The 25,676-nt window shown below is 42.7% G+C and overlaps 1 protein-coding gene across 2 annotated transcripts in view; it reads right to left on the reverse strand.

Moving 5' to 3' along the window:
- Positions 1–25,676, reverse strand: part of KIF5C (kinesin family member 5C) — a 159,461-nt gene that overhangs the window by 101,667 nt on the left and 32,118 nt on the right. For both annotated transcript variants that reach the window (XM_006054098.4, XM_025276628.2), the window contains exon 2: positions 3,624–3,714. In XM_006054098.4, coding sequence (XP_006054160.1) covers positions 3,624–3,714 — 91 coding nt within the window. The remainder of the gene's footprint in view (positions 1–3,623; positions 3,715–25,676) is intronic.

Here is a 25,676-nt window from a genome sequence, read left to right on the forward strand (position 1 = left end):
AATCCCTGGTCAAGGAACTCTGATCCCACATGCTGTGTAACAAGGCCAAAAAAAGAAAAAATTCCACAACTCTTCAGTGGGCCCACATCGCCTACAGGATAAAGTCCATCGATTTCTATCCAACTCTGGTCCTGCCTAACTGTTTAATATTTATTTCTATTTATTAATTGTTTATTTGGGTCTTCATTGGAGCACTTGGGATTTTTATTTACAGCATGTGAACTCTTAGTTGTGGCATGTGGGACCTAGTTCCCTGACCAGGGCCAAACCCGGACCCCCTACATTGGGAGAGTGGAGTCTCAGCCACTGAACCACCAGGGAAGTCCCCAGCCTAACTTTTTAGGGCTTATCACTCTGCACCCTAAGCTTTTAGGCTTTGGTTTTTTGCTGTTCCTTCTGCTTGTACAGCCCTGCATATTCTATGCTCCTCAGATCCCAACCTTTCCAAGAAGCTTTCCTTAATTCTCCAATCCTCCTCCCCACTCACCAAAATTAACAGTATCAAGTGACTTTCTTCTGTGCTCCCATAGCATTTTGCACACACCCATCTTAAAGCACATAATCTCCACATGTATAATAACTACGCAAGCATCTGCTCCTTCTCTATACTCAAAGATTTCTGCAGTCTTAGGTGTCTTAGTGACTTCAGTCCCTAGCAATACTTAACCATATGGCAAATACCTAGTACACTCACATCAAAACACGAATGAAAGAAACAATCAAATGGATGCAATTTAAAGAAATTAGAACTGGAAAACAAGAAACCATCTTCTCCAGCACTGGATGATCTACATCCAGTTAATCTGGAAGGCAAATGCCAGGGGTAGCTTCTGTACATGGGGAAACAGTTTCTCTGATTACTTCAGTAACAGTGCCCAGTGACCAGTTTTTAAATCCTAGGGCATCCATAGGAACCTTCCTATTTACCATGCTGGTACCCACAAACCCTATCACCTCTTCTAGAAAAATGCAGAGAATTCTACACTCTTTCAGATGACATTTTGAAAAACACACACCAGGCAAAGATGGGAGCGTAGGAGATGCCAGGACGCTACAATCAAATGTTCAAAATATTTTTTTTTAAACCCAGTGAAGTTGAAGGGAATGCAAGGACCAAGAGAGAATAAAGCTGTCCAGTTAAAAGGAGTCTCTCTGATCTCAAAATCATTTATGGGTTTAGATAGACTTGAAAGGAAAGCTCTCCAATCTACTATATCACCATGAATTGCAGAGACTTAAGGGACTTTTAGAAGTCATTTGATTCAAATCTTGGCCTCTAGAAAAAAAGATTCCCATTGTACCACCTTCCATTCCTGATGTAAACAAGGTTTATCATGGCCAGAGAAACCTCAGCTGTACCTAAGTAATCTATGCCAAGCAGTTCTTTCTTTTATACCTACATTTTATCTTGCTGACACAGAAATACACAGCCACTTCCCCTCATGGCAGCTTCAGTGGATATCAAAAAAAAAGTTAAATTTGGTCTCCATTATGCCCCTAATAATTTCCTTTTCAAGAGAGAATAAGACACTCTTTATTGCTACAAAATGCGTATGTTGATGCTATATTTATGGTGCCCAAGAAATGCCTGTTTACTATATCATGTCAGAGCCTGATTTTATTTTCGATGGTTTTCTTTGTGACTCACGGTCTACTGGGGACTCAAGTTACCCACAGTTAGGAAGTCCACAAGAACCACCCCCCGCAACTTAGGGACTGTCCATTTCTGATGTTTCATAGTATAAAAAAACCCAAACACTGAAAGGGACCCAAACTTATCTAGTAAATAAAAACTCCAGGGTTGTTAGTATTATTTGTTAATCACAGGATTTTTTACAAATGGAGTGCATCCATCTCTAATTACGATGTCAACTTAGAGAGGGTGGGTGTGTATTTAAATAGCCCTCGTGCTTAGCACAGCAAGCAGTAAATACTATTTGGTTCTGATAATGAAGGAGGAGAGAAAAAGAAGGGATTCTGGCTTGTATGTGATTACTTTAATAAAAATATAAAAGAGACTGATAATAGAGGGGAAGGGGGGCTGACTAGGAGCAAAACTATATACTTCAGAAAGAGCAAATATGTTTAGACAGGGAAGCAAAAGAGTAGAAGTAGAAAGAAGACAAAAATTACCACAGATACAAGCCCAAACTATTAATTCAAAAAAATCTCACATTCTGGCATACTTTTTTCTCTTCAATTTTCTGTAATAATCTTACTGTAAAGACTTTCTAATTGAATTGATGTCTGCAACAAGAACATAAATAACCATACACCCCAGCAAGAAATGGTACACACTAACAGGCATCTCCCGTGCAGGTGTCCAAGGTCAGAATGAATCTAACAGATGTAACCAGGGCTGATTTTCATGCCTTTCAAATAGTTAGGTTAGTCAGCTCAGCTTCTAAAAACAAGTGGATCTAATAGGACAAGGAGTTTTGGGTTTTGTTTTTTCACTTTTCACTCTTTAAATCTAGCGCTACCTATGAAAGTGGCAGCATCAAGACATTTGAAAACACAATTACTGCAGCATTCAAATCTGAAAGGAAGGATTCAATGATGAAAAGCAAAGGAGCAGGAGATGCCCCTTCAGCTCTGTCAGCTCTGTCCAGATGGCGAGCTCCCCAAGGGCAAGCTCTGTCCTGCCCCTGATTTGAAAGGGCAAGGCAGAGAAACGTGTAAATTGCTCGGCTCCCTGCTGTTATTTTGACACAAATCCTTCAGGGCCGAGGCCAGTCCCAGAAAAAAAGAATTGATCTCTAAGACACAAATTCACGCTTTAGGCTACCTACGTGGAAGAACAAATGTCAGGGTCTGGGTGGGAAGACAGAAAGTGGGTTAGATGAAAGTATTATTAAGGAATGCTGAGTAGTAAGAACAACTCACTAACCAGCAAGGTAATGTGTGATCTTAGGATGCTGCAGAAAATTCCTTGATGCCCAAGAATTTTCCACATTTAAAGCTTCTTTCTGAAGACTATACTTTCAGAAACCATTTCTACTGACTCATACACACTACTATATAGAAAAAAACTAATAAAGATCTATTGTATAGCACAGGGAACTCTACTCCAAGCTCTGTAATGGCCTAGATGGGAAAAGAAGCTTAAAAAGAATGAAAATATGCATACAAATAACAGATCACTTTACTGTACACCTAAAACTAACACAATATTACAAATCAATTATACTCCAATAAAATTAAAAGTAAAAAAAAATAAATCTTCTTTCTGAAGAGACAGATGCACAAAATAGATCAACCAAAAAATATACAACTGGAGCATCAGAATAGATGTTTTTCTCCTGAGGAGGTACTATAGCTTCAGCAGTATTTTAAAGCATTACAAAAATAGTGTGACTATATCTTACCCTGCTTTTAAGCTTCTAAGTGACAGAATAACTCTGCCCAAAAGGTGGCAAAAGAAATATCTTTGGAAAGGAGGTATCGAGGAGTTAAATCCTGACATCATAGCAAATCAGGGCCAGAGCTTGCTATAATTCAGTGTTTCCAATTAGCAGGCCTCTGCTTACGGTCAAGGTACATTGATTTCTAGGCTGCAAATACCACTTAACATTTTCAATTATTCTGAAAGGCCCAGGAGAAAATAAAGAAATAGCACTTACCTTTGACAATTTGCTTTGCACACGCATTGTAAACCTGCTCTTGAGTCGTGCTGGGAGGCAACACTCTGTCGAAGACATACGGCTTTCCTTGCTAAAAAAGAAAGACAAAAGAAAAAGAGAGGTGGAAAAAAACACATTAGACATTCATGAATAAAAAGCACTACTAATATTAGCACCATAGGCACTAAATCACCAATGCTACTTGTCAAGGCAATTCCTTACCAAGATGAGGGAAATTTTACAGCATGAACGACACCTTCATTGTGTGTATGTATACTGTATGTTGAGATTGGAGAGGAGAAAGAAAAACATTTTTTTTTTACTTGAAGCACTTTTTCTGATGAAAGATGGGTTGACACATTCATTCATTTATTTAAATAAATATTTAGTTACGGAGAGCTTCTTCTGAGCCAGGCAGACTAGATGCTAACCAAATCAGAAAACAGTCCTTCCTGGAGAGCATCAATCAAGCATGACAGATAGCTAATAAGCAAGAAAACAAACACACAGGAAAATGCAAAATGCCTGGGTATAAATTAATGGGACAGAAGGGACATGAGGGCCAAAGAAGACCTCTGTGAAGCAGTACCGGTTAAGTGGATCTTTAAAGGATCAGGAAGGTTGAGGCATCGGAAGACTAATCGAGGCAAAGGGTGGAGCAGACAGCAAGGGGCCTGGGGGCTCAAGGAACTAGCGCAGTGGTCTCCACCTTTTTTGGCCCCAGGGACTGGTTTTGTGTAAGACGGTTTTTCCATGGACCAAGGAGGGATGGTTTGGGGATGAGTCAAATGTATCACATTTATTGTGCATTCTATTATTATTACATCAGCTTAATTTCAGATCATCAGGCATTAAATCCCAGAGGTTGGGGTCCCCTGACCTAGAGGGTGGACAAGAGGAGATGGAAAGACAATGGGGAGCCAGTGCATGCCGGGTAGCTAGCCAGGGTTGTAATGCACTTGGATTTTATTCACTAGAAAGATGCCACGATCAGATTTAAGAAGCTGCTCTTAATAGCCAGATATTATTGTTCTCTGTCCCAGATTATTCTAGTGTTTTCTTCACATGCACAGGTGGTACCTTAACTGTGTAGATGCTTTGGAGAAAAGGGGGGCATCTATAAAGTAAGGGCTTCCCTAGTGGCTCAGATGGTAAAGAATCCACCTGCCAATGCAGGAGACACAGGTTCGATCCCTGGGTTGGGAAGATTCCCCTCGGAGAAGGAAATGGCTCCCCACTCCAGTATTCTTGCCTGGAGAACGCCATGGACAGAGGAGCCTAGAGGGCCACGGTCCATGGGGTCACAGAGTTGCACACGACCGAGTGCTACTGACACACACACTATAAAGAAAGTCACGTGCGTTCTCCAGGTGTGGGTCTGGGATGTGGCCCCACGGTGCTGGGCTGTGTGCAACTGAGAAGGGTCAGAGGGAAGGGAAGAGGTCTGCAGTGCTGCTACGTAAGCCCTAAGCCCCGATTCTCTGCCTCTCAGCATTCAGCAGGCAACTACTGGAAGTTTCTGTGCCAGGCACTGCACCCTGGGAAGGCAGGAGGAGGACAGACAGGGCCTTCTTCCCAGAGAACCCCCATCACAACACTTTACCCACCAACACCTCCCTTCCCACAGCCTGCTCCACCCAGGCAGCCCTTCACCTTCATTTTCCCCAAGTACGTGCGGCAGCAAGGACAGGAACAGCGAGGGGAGAGAAGGAGAGAGCCCAGAGCCTCCTGCACTCTCAGCCCGCACCTCCACACGTGGCTCTGGATGCCAGGAACCACCCACAGCCAGTCTGACCCCTCAAAAAGATAACCGCTCATGGGGGATCCAAGGACACGGCTTGTTACATCCCATAACCTTCACACAAAAGGAAGCACGCAAGTGTCAGACTGGCTTAACGTTTTTCTCACTCCTTTATGACTGGGAAAGCCACACACCAGTGAGGCCCTGTGTGTTACGGCAGTGCTTGCGCTTCAGCCTTTAAAAAATGAGACCGTGCCAACCAGGTAGACAAGCTGCTTCCAGCCGTGTCTTAGAGAAAAAAATGGAGAATTTGGAGGTACCATCAAAGTTTGCATTTCACAAAGAGCAGAGCCATGTTAAAATTATGCAAAGGGATTATTTCCTGATGCTTTGTTCCCAGCGAGTCTCATTCAATCAGTGAACTCAGTATTTGGCTTAATAATCAAGAGAATATTCCTCACCATAATCGATAGCCAGTGATCAGCCCACCACATTCTTCCTAGATTCACCTATTTGTTAAATCCAACTGAATGTCAGTAGGGTAAAAGGTTTGAATAAACATTTACAGAGTTTGCCTAAGTTTGTGTCATCCACTAAACCTTCTGGAAAGAAAATGCAGCTCTGCTTAATTTAAAGCAAATCCATTATTCCTCCAAACTTAATGAAAGTCACCAAAATAAACTGGCTTGTTTACAGCATGATTCGGTTTTAGGTTTTACAGAAAATGCACTTGACACAGCAGGGAAACAGACCTATTATAGCTTATGGTACAAAGCTAGGACTCCCCGAGCTTGCCCTTTAAAATGTTGGTTGGGTACGTTATGCATTCACTTTAAGAAAGGTAGAAAGCAAGAAATCTCTAACTCCTCATTTCAATAATATCACATTTATCAAGTGACAAACATATAATACAACGATTTTCCATAAGCAAAAGTTAATTCCCAAACAGAAACTGCCTTTGAGAAAAGATAAAATTTAGAAAATGATTTGTTATTAAACTTATCTTGTCAGGATCAGAGCATAAATTAGTTAAAATTGTAAGCTTTTCTATGTGTCTTTTCATGCACTGAGTTGGTCATAGCCTTTTATTTTAGGTGAACCTTAAAGTGAAGGAACTAGAATCTGGATTAGAATTTAGTTACTGATTATTTTCAAGAACTGATTTATGGCATAGTGTACCAGCTGTATACAGCTGTATACATTTAAGCAACAATAACAACTAACTCATCACTGCTGTTTTAGTAAAGGAATGAAAATCTCACAAATCCTGGTTGAGACTGCAGCAAAGACCCCTAGGAAACCAGAGTCTCCCTGTTTCTGAGGGAGTCTCCCTGTTTCAGAGTCTCCCACTATAGCTGAGGGGTTCAGTGGGCAGGCAGTGGGCCCAGCCTGCTTCAGCTGTCACTGTTTGCAGCTGCAGAATAAATTTTTGGATTTACATTTTAATATGGGTGCTGAGTGCTAACATTTGAACCTGAATGACTAGGTTGCCATTTACTCCTTCCAGAGACACTTTCCTTTCCGGGCATCTATTTAGCGCACGGTCCTCTGACACTTCTCTGGCTACTCTGTCCATGTCCTTTCCTGACATCTCTTCCAGACTTCCAAGCGACAGTGTGTCTGGCCCAAGACCTCAGCCTTCTCTCTATACTTCAAATGAAAATGTCAGCCTTCAAATCTCGCCCAAGCTCCAGATTCATACACCCAATCGCCTGCTGGACATTTCCACTTGATGTCCATTAGCCATCTCAAGCTTAACTGGCCACAAAAAGAACCATCAAGCCCTCTGTATCTGAATAAGAAATGCACCACTAATCACCTAGTACTCAAGTCAAAATCATTTATTATGTCCCATAGATTCCATATCCAAAATACAACCCCAATTCTATCACTTCTCACCATCTGCACCACACAACCCCAGTTCATGCCATTATCATTTCTCATCAAGACCACAGCTTTAGTCTCCTGACTGGTCTCCCTGCCTCCATTCTTGCTCCAAACAATCCAGTGTTCACTTAGCAGTCAGAGTGAGCTTTTGAGATCGATAAACCAAATGACCCCATCTCCCTTAAAACTCCCCAATGGTTCCTATTAGACTAGACCCTCTCCACCCTTAGCTCCCTGCACTCTCCTCCGTCTGACTACAGTGTAGCCCACTGGACTTCCTTCTGTACCTTGTTTATTCCTCAGCTCAGAGCCTTTGCTCTTAACTCTTCCTTTTTCCTGGAATTCTCTCACTGCAGATCTTCACTGGGCTCACCATAGGTCTTCATTTGACTGTCTTTACCACCTTCCAGACGTCACCTCCAAATTCTCCTTTGAAGACTTCCATGGCCCTAACAAAAGCAACTGCACCCGACCCCGACATCACTTTCTATCACATTGCTCTATTTGGTTTGCTCCATAGCAATTACTATGTGACCCATTTTCAAACAATCAAATGGACCACTACTATTAAAGCATCTAACCAGCTAACACAGAAGCCATATAAATGCCAAAACCTAAGTGCAGGATATGCAAAGCTGCTGCAACTTATGAAAGGAATCTGGGTGGGACACAGACTCCACATACATTACAACTGAAAATGAAGTAACCCAGTTTTGCCATGAAAGCCTTTAGCGGAGCAGTGCTAACTGCATGGGAGCAGTGTAGCTAAATAACTTACCAAGATCACATACAAAAAAATAACAGCAGATGGTTCTTACATTTTTATAGTTGAAATAAAAAAAAAAACAAAAACAAAAAACCAAGCCACCAGAATTCCTATCAAGTTGTTGGGAGCAAAGTGTCTATGAACCATATGGCCTATTAATACCCCAACCTGGAAGGAATATTACTACTGGAGACAGAGGAAAGCAAAGACCCCCTTAAAGATTTAGAAAATCAGCACCAGAAGGAAGGTGAAGGAAACTGAAATTAATTATCCCCAAGAAGAGATAATCAAGAGGTAATCCTTGACAACAACAACAAACAACCCAATTAAAAAATAGGCAGAAGACCTAAGAGACATTCCTCCAAAGAAGAAATACAGATGGCAAATAGGCACATAAAAGGATGTTCAGCGTTGCTACTTATTAGAGAAATGCAAATCAAAATTACAATGAGGTGCCACCTCACACTGTTCAGAATGGCCATCATCAAAACGGCTATAAACAATACTGGAGAAGGTGCGGAGGAAAGGGAACCCTCCTGTACTACTGGTGGGAATGTAAACTGGTACAGCCACTATGGAGAACAGTCTGGAGGCTCCTCAGAAAACTAAAAATAAATCCAGCAATTTCACTTCTGGGCATATATCCAGACAAAATCATAATTCAAAAAGATACACGAGGGACTTCCCGGTGGTCCAGTGGTTAAGACTGAGCTTCCATTGCAGAGGAGCATGTCAGATCCCACATGCCACAACCAAAGATCTCGAATGCTGCAACGAAGATCGAAGACGTGCATGCTGCAACTGAGACCCAGCAGAGCCTAAATAAATAAATAAGTATTTTTTAAAAATGAGACATGCACTCCTGTGTTCATAGCAGCACTATTCATCGATGTCGAAACAACCTAAATGCCCACGGACAAAGAATGGATAAAGAGGATACGGTACATACATTGGGCTTTCCAGGTAGCGCTAGTGGTGAAGAACCCGTCTACCAGTGCGGGAGATCTAAGAAACATGAGTTCAATCCCTGAGTCAGGAAGATCCCCTGGAGAAGGATATGGCAACCCACTCCAGTATTCTTGCCCAGAGAATCCCATGGACAGAGGAGCCTGGAGAGCTACAGTTCATAGTGTCGCAAAGAGTCAAGACACGACCAAAGCGACTTAGCGAGCACGCATGCATAGTATATACATACAGTGGAATACTCCCTAGTCATTTAAAAAGAATGAAATAATGCCATTTGCAGTGACATGGATACAATTAGAGATTATTATACGAAGTGTAGTAAGTCAGAAAGACAAATACCATATGATATATGCAGAATCTAAAATATGACACAAGTGAACCTATCTATGAAACAAACAAAATCAAGGACATAGCGAATAGATTGGTGGTTGCCAACAGGGAGGAGGGTGGGAGAGTGTAGCACTGGGAGTTTGGGATTAGCAGATGCAAACTGGTATATGCAGAATGGCTAAACAACAAGGTCCTACCATATAGCACAGGGAACTATAACCAATATCCTGTGATGAGCCATAATGGGAAAGAATATGAAAAAAAGTATATATATAACTGAGTCACTTTACTGTATAGCAGTAATTGACAAAACACTGTAATTCGACTTTACTTCAAAAAAATTAATTTTTTTAAAAAGAAATAATCTAACAAGATTATTAACATTTTTATTAGCATATTATCTAATAACAAGATTATGTCTTTCTGAGACCAACCAAGAGTAGTGACCAAAGTTGGGGAGGGGGGGCGACGGTGGCAATGACTTATTTGATTTTTATTCTATCTTTAAGAAAGAAAGAAAAAGAAAACAAAAAATTTCCCCAGCAAGATTAAAACTCATTCTGTGGAATTATCTTCAGACACTGAGTAGAGGAAGTGATTACTCAGAATAATCACTGGGACTTCCCTGTTGGCCCAGCAGTTCAGAATCTACCTTAAGTGTCAGGGACGTGGGTTCATTTCCTGGTCAGGGAATTAAAAGCCCACATGCCACAACTAGAGAATCCATGGACCACTATAAAAGATCCCACATGATGCAATGAGGACCCAATGCAGCCAAACAAATAACTATTTTTTTAAAAAAGAGAGAGTAATCACTCCCTCTGTGTCCCAGGTGTCTGTGTAACTTCACTCCTGAAGGAACAGAAGATGAGAAGTTCTCCCTGCACTGACCACCTTCTCATTAATGTCCACCAACACCACCACCAAACACTTTTGTTTCCAAATGCTTTTATATTTTATCTCATTTAATTCTCACAACAACTCCATGAGAAACATATTATTCAGTTCAGTTCAGTTCAGTGCCTAAGTCGTGTCCAACTCTTTGCAACCCCATGCACTCCAGCATGCCAGGCCTCCCTGTCTATCACTAACTCCCGGAGTTCACTCAAACTCATGTCCATTAAGTCAGTGATGTCATCCAGCAATGTCATCCTCTGTCATCCCCTTCTCCTCCTGCCTTCAATCTTTCCCAGCATCAGAGTCTTTTCAAATGAGTCAGTTCTTTGCATCAGGTGGCCAAAGTATTGGAGTTTCAGCTTCAACATCAGTCCCTCCAATGAACATCCAGGACTAATCTCCTTTAGGATGGACTGGTTGAACCTTCTTGCAGTCCAAGGGACTCTCAAGAGTCCTCTCCAACACCACAGTTCAAAAGCATCAGTTCTTTGGCGTTCAGCTTTCTTTATAGTCCAACTATCACATCCATACATGACTACTGGGAAAATCATAGCCTTGACTAGAGGAATCTTTGTTGGCAAAGTAATGTCTCTGCTTTTTAATATGCTGTCTAGATTGGTCATAGCTTTTCTTCCAAGGAGTGTCTTTTAATTTCATAGCTGCAGTCACCATATGCAGTGATTTTAGAGCCCCCCAAAAATAGTCTCTCAGTGTTTCCACTGTTTCCCCATCTATTTGCCATGAAGAGATGGGACTGGATGCCATGATCTTAGTTTTCTGAATGTTGAGCTTTAAGCCAACTTTTTCACTTTCATCAAGAGGCTCTTTAGTTGTTCTTCACTTTTTGCCATAAGGGTGGTGTCATCTGCATATCTGAGGTTATTGATATTTCTCTCAGCAATATCCAGCTTGTGCTTCGAGCTTGTGCTTGTGATTCCAGTTTGTGCTTCCTCCAGCCCAGCATTTCTCATGATGTAATCTGCAAATAAGTTAAATAAGCAGGGTGACAATATACAGCCTTAACGTATTCCTTTCCAGATTTGGAACCAATCTGTTGTTCCATGTCCAGTTCTAACCGTTGCTTCCTGACATGCCTACAGATTTCTCAAGAGGCAGGTCAGGTGGTCTGATATTCCCATCTCTTTCAGAATTCTCCATAGTTTGTGGTGATCCACACAGTCAAAGGCTTTGGCATAGTCAATAAAGCAGAAATAGATGTTTTTCGGGAACTCTCTTGATTTTTTTGATGATCCAACAGATGTGAGCAATTTGATCTTTGGTTCCTTTGCCTTCTCTAAATCCAGCTTGAACATCTGAAGTTCACAGTTCACATACTGTTGAAGCCTGGCTTGGATAATTTTGACCATTACTTTGCTAGCGTGTGAGATGAGTGCAATTGTGCAGTAGTTTGAGCATTCTTTGGCATTGCCTTTCTTTGGGATTGGAATGAAAACTGACCTTTTCCAGTCCTATGGTCATGGCTGAGTTTTCCAAATTTGCTGGCATATTGAGTGTAGCACTTTAACAGCATCATCTTTTAGGATTTGAAATAGCTCAACTGGAATTCCACCACTTCCCCTAGCTTTGTTCATAGTGATGCTTCCTAAGGCCCACTTGACTTCACATTCCAGGATGTCTGGTTCTAGGTGAGTGATCATACCATTGTGATTATTTGGGTTGTGAAGATCTTTTTTGTACAGTTCTTCTGTGTATTCTTGCCACCTCTTCTTAATATCTTCTGCTTTTGTTAGGTCAATACCGTTTCTGTCCTTTATTGTGCCCATCTTTGCATGAAATGTTTCCTTCAGTCAGTTCAGTTCAGTCGCTCAGTCGTGTCCGACTTTTTGTGACCCCATGAATCGCAGCATGCCAGGCCTCCCTGTCCATCACCAACTCCCAGAGTCTACCCAATCTCCTGTCCATCAAGCTGGTGATGCCATCCAGTCATCTCATTCTCCGTCATCCCCCTCTCCTTCTGCCCCCAATCCCTCCCAGCATCAGGGTCCCTTCCAATGAGTCAACTTTTTGCATGAGGTGACCAAAGTATTGGAGTTTCAGCTTCAGCATCAGTCCTTCCAATGAACACTCAGGACTGATCTCCTTTAGGATGGACTGGTTGGATCTCCTTGCAGTCCAAGGGACTCTCAAGAGTCTTCTTCAACACCACAGTTCAAAAGCATCAATTCTCGGCACTCAGCTTTCTTCCCAGTCCAACTCTCACCTGCATACATGATCACTGGAAAAACCATAGCCTTGACTAGACGGACCTTCATTGGCAAAGTAATGTCTCTGCTTTTTAATATGCTATCTAGGTTGGTCATAACTTTTCTTCCAAGGAGTTCAGTTTAGTTCAGTTCAGTCGCTTAGTCATGTCCAACTCTTTGCAACCCCAAGAATCACAGCATGCCAGGCCTCCCTGTCCATCACCAATTCCCAGAGTTCACTCAGACTCACATCCATCGAGTCAGTGATGCCATCCAGCCATCTCATCCTCTTTCGTCCCCTTCTCCTCCTGCCCACAATCCCTCCCAGCATCAGAGTCTTTTCCAATGAGTCAACTCTTCGCATGAGGTGGCCAAAGTACTGGAGTTTCAGCTTTAGCATCATTCCTTCCAAAGAAATCCCAGGGCTGATCTCCTTCAGAATGGACTGATTGGATCTCCTTGCAGTCCAAGGGACTCTCAAGAGTCTTCTCCAACACCACCGTTCAAAAGCATCAATTCTTCGGCACTCAGCCTTTTTCACAGTCCAACTCTCACATCCATACATGACCACAGGAAAAACCATAGCCTTGACTAGACGGACCTTTGTTGGCAAAGTAATGTCTCTGCTTTTCAATATGCTATCTAGGTTGGTCATAACTTTTCTTCCAAGGAGTGAGCGTCTTTTAATTTCATGGCTGCAGTCACCATCTGCAGTGATTTTGGAGCCCCAAAAAATAAAGTCTCTGTTTCCACTGTTTCCCCATCTATTTCCCATGAAGTGATGGGACCAGATGCCATGATCTTCGTTTTCTGAATGTTGAGTTTTAAGCCAACTTTTTCACTCTCCCCTTTCACCTTCATCAAGAGGCTCTTTAGTTCCTCTTCACTTTCTGCCATAAGGGTGGTTGTCATCTGCATATCTGAGGTTATTGATATTTCTCCCGGCAATCTTGAGTCCAGCTTGTGCTTCTTCCAGTCGAGCATTTCTCATGATGTACTCTGCATATAAGTTAAATAAGCAGGGTGACAATATACAGCCTTGACGTACTCCTTTTCCTATTTGGAACCAGTCTGTTGTTCCATGTCCAGTTCTAACTGTTGCTTCCTGACCTGCATACAAATTTCTCAAGAGGCAGATCAGGTTGTCTGGTATTCCGATCTCTTTCAGAATTTTCCACAGTTTCTTGTGATCCACAGAGTCAAAGGCTTTGGCATAGTCAATAAAGCAGAAATAGATGTTTTTCTGGAACTCTCTTGCCTTTTCCATGATCCAGCATATGTTGGCAATTTGATCTCTGGTTCCTCTGCCTTTTCTAAAACCAGCTTGAACATCAGGAAGTTCATGGTACACATATTACTGAAGCCTGGCTTGGAGAATTTTGAGCATCACTTTACTAGCGTGTGAGATGAGTGCAATTGTGCAGTAGTTTGAGCATTCTTTGGCATTGCCTTACTTTGGGATTGGAATGAAAACTGACATTTTCCAGTCCTGTGGCCACTGCTGAGTTTTCCAAATTTGCTGGCATACTGAGTGCAGCACTTTCACAGCATCACCTTTCAGGATTTGAAACAGCTCAACTGGAATTCCATCACCTCCACTAGCTTTGTTCGTGGTGATGCTTCCTAAGGCCCACTTGACTTCACATTCCAGGATGTCTGGCTCTAGGTGAATGATCACACCATCATGATTATCTGGGTTGTGAAAATCTTTTCTGTATAGTTCTTCTATGTATTCTTGCCACCTCTTCTTAATATATTCTGCTTCTGTTAGGTCCATACCATTTCTGTCCTTTATCGAGCCCATCTTTGCATGAAATGTTCCCTTGGTATCTCTAATTTTCTTGAAGAGATCTCTGGCCTTTCCCATACTGTTGTTTTCCTCGATTTCTTTGCATTGATCGCTGAGGAAGGCTTTCTTATCTCTTCTTGCTATTCTTTAGAACTCTGCATTCAGATGCTTATATCTTTCCTTTTCTCCTTTGCTTTTCACTTCTCTTCTTTTCACAGCTATTTGTAAGGCCTCCCCAGACAGCCATTTTGCTTTTTTGCATTTCTTTTCCATGGGGATGGTCTTGATCCCTGCCTCCTGTACAATGTCACGAACCTCCATCCATAGTTCATCAGGCACTCTATCTATCAGATCTAGGCCCTTAAATCTATTTCTCACTTCCACTGTATAATCATAAGGGATTTGATCTAGGTCATACCTGAATGGTTTAGTTGTTTTCCCTACTTTCTTCAATTTAAATCTGATTTTGGCAATAAGGAGTTCATGATCCGAGCCACAGTCAGCTCCCGGTCTTGTTTTTGTTGACTGTATAGAGCTTCTCCATCTTTGGATGCAAAGAATATAATCAATCTGATTTTGGTGTTGACCATCTGGTGATGTCCATGTGTAGAGTCTTCTCTTGTGTTGTTGGAAGAGGGTGTTTGTTATGACCAGTGCATTTTCTTGGCAAAACTCTATTAGTCTTTGCCCTGCTTCATTCCGTATTCCAAGGCCAAATTTGCCTGTTACTCCAGGTGTTTCTTGACTTCCTACTTTTGCATTCCAGTCCCCTATAATGAAAAGGACATCTTTTTTGGGTTTTAGTTCTAAAAGGTCTTGTAGGTCTTCATAGAACCGTTCAACTTCATCTTCTTCAGCATTAGTGGTTGGGGCATAGGCTTGGATTACTGTGATATTGAATGGTTTGCCTTGGAAATGAACAGAGATCATTCTGTCATTTTTGAGATCGCATCCAAGTACTGCATTTCGAACTCTTTTGTTGACCATGATGGCTACTCCATTTCCTCTGAGGGATTCCTGCCCGCAGTAGTAGATATAATGGTCATCTGAGTTAAATTCACCCATTCCAGTCCATTTTAGTTAGCTGATTCCTAGAATGTCGACATTCACTCTCGCCATCTCTTGTTTGACCACTTCCAATTTGCCTTGATTCATGGACCTGACATTCCAGGTTCCTATGCAATATTGCTCTTTACAGCATCGGACCTTGCTTCTATCACCAGTCACATCCACAACTGGGTATTGTTTTTGCTTTGGCTCCAAGGAGTAAGCGTCTTTTAATTTCATGGCTGCAATCAGCATCTGCAGTGATTTTGGAGCCCAAAAATGTTTCCCTGGTATCTCTAATTTTCTTGAAGAGCTCTCTAATCTTTCCCATTCTATTGTTTTCCTCTATTTCTTTGCACTGCTCACTGAGGAAGGCTTTCTTAGATATTATTAGCTCCATTCTATAAACTGGAAAACTAAGGCCCAGGGCCACCATCAGCTCTGTCAGTCTGGTGAAATAACTTTAAGTCTCTGGTTTCAAGAATTCTTCCTTTATATTATGCCGATCTCCTAAATTGCTAATGCATTACTGGAAAAGTAGGAGACACACGAAACAAAAGATGTTTGTTCAGACATGAAAGACTGAAGCAAAGTGATTAATGAGGTAACAAAAGACAGCCCAACCACAGCAGAAGTCAAGACAGTGTTCAGCATTAAGACGGGACTGACAGGAATCCACTGAATAAAGAAGGGCCTAAGATCAGGGAAGAAGGTCAAGATTGGCAAGAAGGTGGTGGGCATGCACTCAGCAAGCCTTCCTTGCAAAAGAAGACATTAAAAACAGACAAAAGCCAACCAGAGGCAAGGAAAAAGCAGATGTTAAGACTTGTTATGAAAAGAAGGACTTACTCAGAAAATTTTTAGAATTTTTCAGAGCCAAACAGTCCTTCCAGGTCATCCAAACCCAACATTGTGTTTTACAAATAAACAAGATTGGGAGAGGGTAGATGATCTGCAGAAAGTTACCTAGTTAATTGGGTAGGTGGCAGGTCCGTCTAGAATCCAGACCTCCTGGCTCCCTGTCTTGTGTTCTGAGTTCTGGCTTTAGAATCAATTATTCTCTCTGAACATCAAAGAAACAACAAGCATGAGACTCTGGAACTTTTTTCCCCCTGCTTTCCTTTCCATCATTTCTATACTATTTCCAAATATACAACTAATTAGTTCAACAAATAAAAAGTCCTTGCTATGACAGCTGGAGCAGTACAGCAATGGAATATCAACAGAATCACCACCTCTCAGAGTTAACATGAACTTGAGAGTCAGTCTGTCCAATCCCCTCTTAAGCACAACTCATCTCCACAGTCTAAGAGACAACAGGGAACCCGCTTGAAACTCAACTAGCTCTAACTGTTAGAAAGTTTGTTCTTGTATCGATTTATTTAAAATGCCTTTATTTATTTATTTTTTCTATGCTGGCTCTTTGCTGCTTTTTGCATAGGCTTTCTCTAGTTGCAGGGAGCAGGGTTACTCTGTTGTGGTGCGAGGCCTTCTCATTATGGAGGCTTCTCCTGTTGTGGAGCACAGGATCGAGGCATGCAGGCTTCAGCAGTTGCAGCATACAGGCTCAGTAGCTGTGGTGCATGGGCTTAATCGCTCTACAGCATGGGGAATCTTTCCCGACCAGGGATCAAACCCATGTCCCATGAATTGACAGGTGGATTCTTATCCACTGTGCCACCAGAGAAGTCCTTTGTGTTGATTTAAAATCTGCCTCTCTGAAGCATTAGATCTGACACTATCCTCCAAGTGTCAGAACAAGACAGACCAAGGCTGAGAGACCTGCCTCCCTCGACACCACGATAGCTTTGTTTCACTTTGGGAGCTGAGTGTTCAAAGTCCAAATCTCTTTTCTCTGGAGAAAGACATATGTGCCCCCTTCATGAAAGGGGTATGGATTTGTCTTGCTTGAAGGACTCCAAAGATATCCAAAGTTAAGACATCAGTAAAACATTATATTAGCTTGCACAAGAATAAATCAAATAAGATAAGCTTCCAAACTGTCCAGGACTGGGCAAACAATCTGAAAGAATGTTTCCAAAACATTAGTTAAAAAGCAGGAAGTCTTTAGGTTAATAGTGATATTTATTTTTTTAATCAACACAAGTATTCTGGGAGAAGAAGTTCTGTGTTGCTTATTGAAATACAATTCATATCCCATGAAATGCACCATTTAATAAGAAGGTACATGTCAGTGGTTGTCAGAACATTCACAAGGTTGTGCACTCATCACCACTGTCTAATTTCAGAGCATTTCATCATCCCAAAAGGGAGCTCTGTACCCATCAGCAGTCACTCCTCAGCCTCTCAATTTCCCCAACCCTAAGCAACCATATTGGAGTGTGAAGTCAAGTGGGCCTTAGGAAGCATCACTAGAAACAAAGCCTATGGAAGTGATGGAATTCCAGCTGAGCTATTTCAAATCCTAAAAGATGATGCTGTGAAAGTGCTGCATTCAATATGCCAGCAAATTTGAAAAACTCAGCAGTGGCCACAGGACTGGAAAAGGTAAGGTTTCGTTCCAATCCCAAAGACAGGCAGTGCCGAAGCATGTTCAAACTAAGTACAACTGCACTCATCTCACATGCTAGCAAAGTAATGCCAAAATTATCCAAGCTAGGCTTCAACAGTACATGAACCGAGACCCTCCATATATTCAAGCTGGATTTAGAAAAGGCAGAGGAACAAGAGATCAAATTGCCAACATCCACTGGATCATAGAAAAAGCAAGAGAATTTCAGAAAAACACCTACTTCCGCTTCATGACTGTGCTAAAGCTTTTGACTTTGTGGCTCACAACAAACTGTGGAAAATTCTTAAAGAGATGGGAATACCAGACCACCTTACCTGTCTCCGACAAAACCTGTATGCAGGTCAAAAAGCAACAGTTAGAACCAGGCATGGAAAAATGGACTGGTTCAAAATTGGGAAAGGAGTACGTCAAGTCTGTATATTGTCACTCTGTTTATTTAACTTATATGCAGAGTACATCATGTGAAATGCTGGGCTGGAAGAAGCACAAGCTGGAATCAAGATTGCCAGGAGAAATATCAATAACCTCAGATATGCAGATGACACCACCCTTATGGCAGAAAGCGAAGAGGAACTAAAGAGCCTCTTGATGAGGGTTGAAAAGAGAAGAGTGGAAAAGCTGGCTTAAAACTCAACATTCAAAACACTAAGATCATGACACCCAGTCTCATCACTTCATGGTAAATAGATGGGGAAACAGTGGAAACAGTGATGACAGATTTTATTTTCTTGGACTCCAAAATCACTGCAAATGGTGACTGCAGTCATGAAATTAAAAGATGCTTGCTCCTTGGAAGAAAAGTTATGACAAGCCTAGCAGCATATTAAAACACAGAGATATCACTTTGCTGACAAAGGTCTGTATAGTCAAATCTATGGTTTTTCCATTAGTCATGTATGGATGTGAGTGTTGGACCATAAAGAAGGCTGAGCACTGAAGAACTGCTGCTTTTGAACTGTGGTGTTAGACTCTTGAGAGTCCCTTGGACTGCAAGGAGATCCAACCAGTCAATCCTAAAGGAAATCAGTCCTGAATATTCACTGAAAGGATTGATGCTGAAGCTGAAGCTCCGATACTAACCAACTCATTTGAAAAGACCCTGATGCTGGGAAAGATTGAAGGCGGGAGGAGAAGGAGATGACAGAGGATGACACGTTTGTATGGCATCACCGACTCAATGGACATGAGTTTGAGCAAGGTCCAAGAGATGGTGATGGACAGGGAGGCCTGGCGTGCTGCAAAGAGCTGGACACCACTGAGGGACTGAACAACAGCAGCTAAGCAACCACTAACCTATTTCTGTCCTTACAGATTTGCCTGTTCTGGAATTATATATATATATATATATATATATATAATATGTAGCTTTTTGTGACAAGTTTCTTTCAAATACAATGTTTTCAAGGTTCATCCATGTTGTCTCATGAATCACTTCATTCACTTTCAAGACTGAATAAAATTCCATTGTATGCATTTTATGAATGCATTCACCTACTGATGGACATTGAGTTGTTTCTAGTTTTTGGTTATTATGAGTCCCACTATAAACATTCATGGGAGGTTTTTATGTGTACATTTATTTTTATTTCTCCTGGGTATATAACTAGGAGTAGAATTTCTAAGTGATACAATAACTCTATGCTTAACTTTTTGAAGAACTGACAAATTATTTTCCAAATTGTTTGCCATTTTACATTCATACCAGCAGCATATCAGGGTTCCAATTTCTCCACAGCCATGCCAACACTTGTAATTATGTTTTCTTTATTATAGCCATTCTAGTGGGCATGCAGCAGTGTTTCTTAGTAACATGAGGATAAGTTTTTAAATTGACACATGATTTCAATATATATTATGGATACAGAGGTGTTCCCAGGCATTATAACACATTGTTTTGCTGGTATCTTAGCATTTATACAATGACCCAGGATGAAAGAATCATTTTATGAAACCTATAAGTTGTACACATCCACATGCTTTAAGAAAGAGAACAGTGGACCAGGAGGAAGGGATTTATAAAAAGATTTAGAATAGAGGTTCTCTACTTCTCACTCCAGAAGCCTATGCTGAATGTTGCCCAAGAAAGCAGACTGCCAAAAGGTGGACATGAAGCCAAATACTCTTCAATATAGCTCCCATTTCTCTGAAGCTCAGTTTCCTCATCTGTAAAACGAAGCCAATAATATCCACAATTCAGGCCTCCTGTGAGGATCAGATGCTCGTGCAGGAAAGGATCCGGTGATACGCCTGCTGTTACAGCAGACGCTCAAGACATGGTCAGCGCTATCCTGTAAAAGCCTGAGTCCATTTACACTGGGCATTTGTATTGCAAAACTACTGAGCAATGACCCTTTGAAGGAAGGGATGGCAATATGTGACAATTACAATGTAGTAACTCCAAGGCTTGGCGTGCTGGTGCCCTTACCACAGCCAAGTGCCAAATGACACCTTGGGCACCCAATCCCCCAGGTCTGCCACTCGTGAGCTCTGCACCTGCAGAACTCTGAGGCCCCTTAATTTCCAGGGTGGGGATATCCCTCAAAAATATTACTCTGTTCTAAGGCCACCCTCTACACTCTTTAAAAATAAATAGAATTTCCATGTTCAGCCACAGAGACTTTTCAGGGAAGGGGAGGAGCTGAGTCTGGTGCAGGCACTTGGAGATGCCAGCTTTGCGATCACAGCTCTGGAGCCTCCAGGAAACGTCTGTGATTTTACCAACTGCAAACCTAAAGCAGATGCATCCAGGGTCCTGACGGCATCCTCACAGTCTTCTTCATCTCTACGCACGCTGGCCCAACCTCCAGCACCTGTGTCTCTGCCTGAGGACTTTTCTGGCTCAGAGCCCTCTCTGTCACCTGTGGCAGGCCAGAGGCCTCCCCAGCAGCAGCCCAGCAGTCCTCAGTCAATGACTGACTGACAGGAGTTGGGGCTTCAGCTCCCTCACCCAGAGGTACCAGTGGAGGTGGGGTGACTCTGAGGCAAGTATTCCACACTGGCTCCCAGAGCCCCCACTGGGGTGGAACTCGCATCGTCCATAGTGGTAACCTGCGTGATGACACGCTCTCTGTTGGTTTCCTTCTCTTCCTTGCCTTAGTTCTCCATTCTTCGGTGCGTCCAGGAGTCACCTCCCATAGAAATGTGCACTGGAATCCCTTCTCTGTGTTTGCTTCTGGGAAGGCGCAAGGTAAGGCGAAATCCCAGACGTTCTGCTCCTTCATTCAGTAAGTGTGTCCCTAAGAGATTGTGGGTTTGTTGAGTCACTGTTAAATACGGAGCCATCACGTTTGCTTCATGTCCAGACAGGAGGGTGAGTGGAAACTGAAATGCTTATCAAAATTTAACAAGCCGTGGGCTTGGGACACTATCCTAGAAAAAGAATCTTTTTCTTCATCAAAGGGTGCTGGTCACTTGCCAAACCTTGGGCCCATGGGGTGCCCGGAGGATTCCCAATTTCTCACTTACACGAAGGAGGGCTCCAAGCTCCCGAAGGCCCTGACCTAGCAGAGCGCCTTGCACATGATGGTATAAAGTAGGCACTCAGTACCAGTCTGCTGCTGATGACGATGACTAATACCCGCAGGCGAGCACCCAGGGTCCTAGGACACCGTGGAATGCCCTGTGGTGCTGGGGGGCTGAAGGGAGGGAGGCGATTTATACTCACTGTGTTGGGTAGGCCAAAAAGTTTGTTCAGGGTTTTTCCCTGCACCATCTTACAGCAAAACTCAAACTTCCTGGCCAACCCAATCTCTCTCCAGCATATCAGAAATGTCACTTGTTACTAACCATTCTCATCCCTGACCTCCAAGGTTTTAACAGCCATGGAGTTACCCTCTTTCTGCATCCCTTTACTCCTCTTTACCCCATCCCCTACCTTCCTAAGTCTCTGGAACTAGCAAATTCCCAAAGCAGAAAGAAACCCCACTGCACAGAAGCATCCCATACCCAGCAGTGACCAGCTCTCTCCCATCACCGATAAACCCTACATAACCACCGTTACATTAGTTGGATCCACTAACCTGTAAATGTAGCCTCACAGGGAGACCCTGAAGCCAATCAGTTGGACTTCTCCTATCAGCTGAACCCTCCAGCTCCATCTTCTCCCCACCACTCCATCGCCTGCCCTATCTGTGCTGGGATGATTCTGTGACTGAGTATAAAATGCTAAACCAGAGCTGGGCCCAGACATTCTCATCTCCTGCCCCACATTGGCTCTGTGCCCCAAGGAAGGTGACTGGTGCCAGTTCTGGCCAAAGCCAGGGCTGTTCCCAGGAGAGGCTGCCATAAAACTGACATCCACCAAGCAGCAATCGGCTTCCACCAGAGCTGCCAAGGCAATGCCAACCTCTGCAAGTCTTGAGAATGAACAAAGGCAACACACAAGTGTGGATCTTGTAAGCCTTCCTCCTGCAGGAAACCAGCCTCGGTTCTTTCCTTTCAACCCAAAGTCCTGCTGGGTGGACACACAAGCCCTGTCAAGATCGCAGACAGCTATGAAAAAACAAACAAAAAAAAACACTCTGGGAAGGCAAACTGCCCACGTGATAATGAAGAAATTCAGAATTATTGTCTGGCTAAAGGAAAACATGAAGACAGAAGTGTTACTTTTGTTAGAAAAATTAATGAAGTCTGTGTTTCAAAAGTAAGATGCTTATTTGTATGTGATTTTTATTTCATATTGAAATACAATGAACTCCCCTCAGTCTCCACTCACTGTTCTGTACCCTCGTCTACCAACATGGACAGTTTAGGAGAGAGTCAGAGGAACTTGTTCTACTCCCAGACCTCACACCCACACACTCTGTCACCTTAAACAATTTACCTCTATTTTCCGGGTCTCCTCCTCTCTGCAAAGTAAGAGACTGGCTCATTCCAGCTCCAGAGCCATTCCAACTGGCTCACTGTAATAATATTGAAGATCACAGAGGTTCTGGAAATTTTCCCCGTAAGGGTGGCTTCTGTCTTGATACATACAGCATGAGAGAACATAATCTTTAAACTGGGAGTTGAGTTCAACATTCTTGAATAAAACTGTTGCTATGGTTATTTCAGGAGATGTGGTTTTCTGACAAGTCAATTCTGAAGAAAAAAAGAAAAACCAAACCTTTCTCACTGGAGAAGAGGTGAAAAGCTATTTCACTGAAGGTATTGTTTTGCCAAATAGAAGAGAGTAAAAATGACTGGGAGCCTTCTTACTGGGGCATGTTGCCCTGGGAGCAGCCTACTGGGCAAAGCACTGGGCAATCCAGGAACTGCCCCTCTGCAGACCTCCCCCAGGGAAGCCAGGGCTCCAGGTGACACCCCCAACAACATGGAAGCCACATGGTAACACACGTATGTTCTGTTCCCTTTACCTAAAAAATGAAACAAAACTTTTCCCCAAACCTTCCCCTGGTTAACAGTACATGCAGAGGCTTCTGACAAATAGGCACTGCAAATATTTACTAGAAATTAGCATTCTACTCATTTTTCACTCTTCAGAAACAGCTTATATAATTATGATTCTGGTAGCTCAGACGGTAAAGCGTCTGCCTACAATGCGGGAGACCCGGGTTCGATCCCTGGGTCAGGAAGATCCCCTGGAGAAAGAAACGGCAACCCACTCCAGTATTCATGCCTGGAAAATCCCATGGAACTAGGAGCCTGGTGGGCTACAATCCATGGGGTCGCAAAGAGTCAGACACGACTGAGCGACTTCACTTCACTTCACTTCATGTATTAGATGGCAATTTTGCTTTTATGGTATGTTTGGGTCCCTTGTCTCTATTTGTTCCTCGTGATTTTGGAGGCTGAACGGGAATATTAGCTTCCCTTTCTGGAGAATAACTTCCCAAGATCATGTGCAAACCAACAATTTGAGCCGAGACTAGGATCCAGAATGTCTGGTTCCCAGCCAAGCCTTCCACCCATAACACCATATTGCATCCTGTCACTGATCCTCCAAGAACATATTTAACCTTCAACTATAGATTTTCTAAGAATTCCACACAGTTGGGTTTAGGACATGACACAGTATAACCCAATATGTAAAAGCAATGGCTTCTTTTACATAGTACTGAAAAAATGACTCCCATACATTACAGGAGAAAAAAATGTGGCATAAAATAGAATAATTACATTAATCCAAACCAGCAATAGTTGTTAAGTTCAGGGTAACTATGTCACGGTTTGAGTCTAGGGTGCCAGCCCCGTGTGAGTAGACAGCACTACCACTATAAAGGTGAGCTGCTCTGTGCAGACTTTACTAGCTCTTCCACAGCCAGCAAAGTCTAGAACGGATGGGCTACGACTCAGGCTGCATGAGGCTCATGCGTCTCAGTCCAATGAGACCATATCCTCATCCAGGAGAAGGGGAGTCTGACCCAAAGAGGCAGACTTACCCAGTTAGCCCATGGGGTTCTTGGGACGTGCCCCAAAAATGTATTTGTTTTAAAGATTTAGTGTTGCTGAATTCAGCCACGATTTTGTAATCAGTAAATCTAAAAGAAGTTGTTTTAAGTGCAAAGGACACAGAAGCCTTGCATCTTTCAAACGATTTTAAAATTTTACTTGGAGGATAGGACATCATATTTGTCAGTACTCAAAAGCAGAGACATTACCTTGCCAACAAAGGTTCGTCTAGTCAAGGCTATGGTTTTTCCTGTGGTCATGTATGGATGTGAGAGTTGGACTGTGAAGAAAGCTGAGCACCAAAGAATTGATGCTTTTGAACTGTGGTATTGGAGAAGACTCTTGAGAGTCCCTGGACTGCAAGGAGATCCAACCAGTCCAATCTGAAGGAGATCAGCCCTGGGATTTCTTTGGAAGGAATGATGCTAAAGCTGAAACTCCAGGACTTTGGCCACCTCATGCGAAGAGTTGACTCATTGGAAAAGACTCTGATGCTGGGAGGGATTGGGGGCAGGAGGAGAAGGGAACAACAGAGGATGAGATGGATGGATGGCATCACTGACTCGATGGATGTGGGTCTGGGTGAACTCCGGGAGTTGGTAACGGACAGGGAGGCCTGGCGTGCTGCGATTCACGGGGTCGCAAAGAGTCGGACACGACTGAGTGACTGAATTGAACTGAACTGAACTGAAGGTACTGGAAGGGCTAGCTGGCCACAAACAAGGCAGGATTTAAACAGCAGTCTCCCAACACTTTATTCTCCCTGCCCACACCCCTCCTCCTGTGATGACCCAGGCAAAATGCAGAACCACCTCACGGTGGGTCCGTCCCTACTCCATACCAGCAATGCGCTCACAGCAACTTGCTGCATACGCCTCCTGCATACGCCTCACTGCTGTAACTGTTCCCTCCAACTGGGAACTTGATACCCTTCACCTTGATATCTGTCAAAGCACAACCTGTTCTCTCTACCTCATACCAATGTTATCTCTCCCAACATAAAGCCTTTTCTTGAGCCTCTCGAATAGATGCTTGCTCTCTCTTATTTCATCTCTCTCCCTCTCTCTCTCTCATTCATTGCTTCTTTGAACTTCTATGACACTTTGATATGCTTCCAGGAAGACTCTAATCTCTGATCACAAGCTCCTTCATATCAGTCACCTGGAAGCGCTATGTTATAAGAAAACAGGATCCAGGTCAGAGATTAGGGTGAGAAATTTATTTGAGTGACTCTCACCTGCCAGACTCTATGTTTTGCCTGGGTCATCACAGATTTTGCACAATTACTCTCTAAAATAACTATCACTCTTTGAATTTTGTAAGTGACAAGGTCAGATTCAGAGAAGTCCCTGCCTTGCACAGGGTCACAAAGCCTGTATTCCATTTGCACACAGTGTCAGTGAGAAGCAATTAATAAAAAGCAGACGAAACCACTTTATGAATTGCAAAGTATTGTACACATATTTGTTATCAGCATAATGACTAATATTACCCTTTCATATA

Source organism: Bubalus bubalis, chromosome 2 (genome assembly GCF_019923935.1).
Source record: "Bubalus bubalis isolate 160015118507 breed Murrah chromosome 2, NDDB_SH_1, whole genome shotgun sequence".
In the NCBI taxonomy this organism is placed as follows: domain Eukaryota; kingdom Metazoa; phylum Chordata; class Mammalia; order Artiodactyla; family Bovidae; genus Bubalus; species Bubalus bubalis.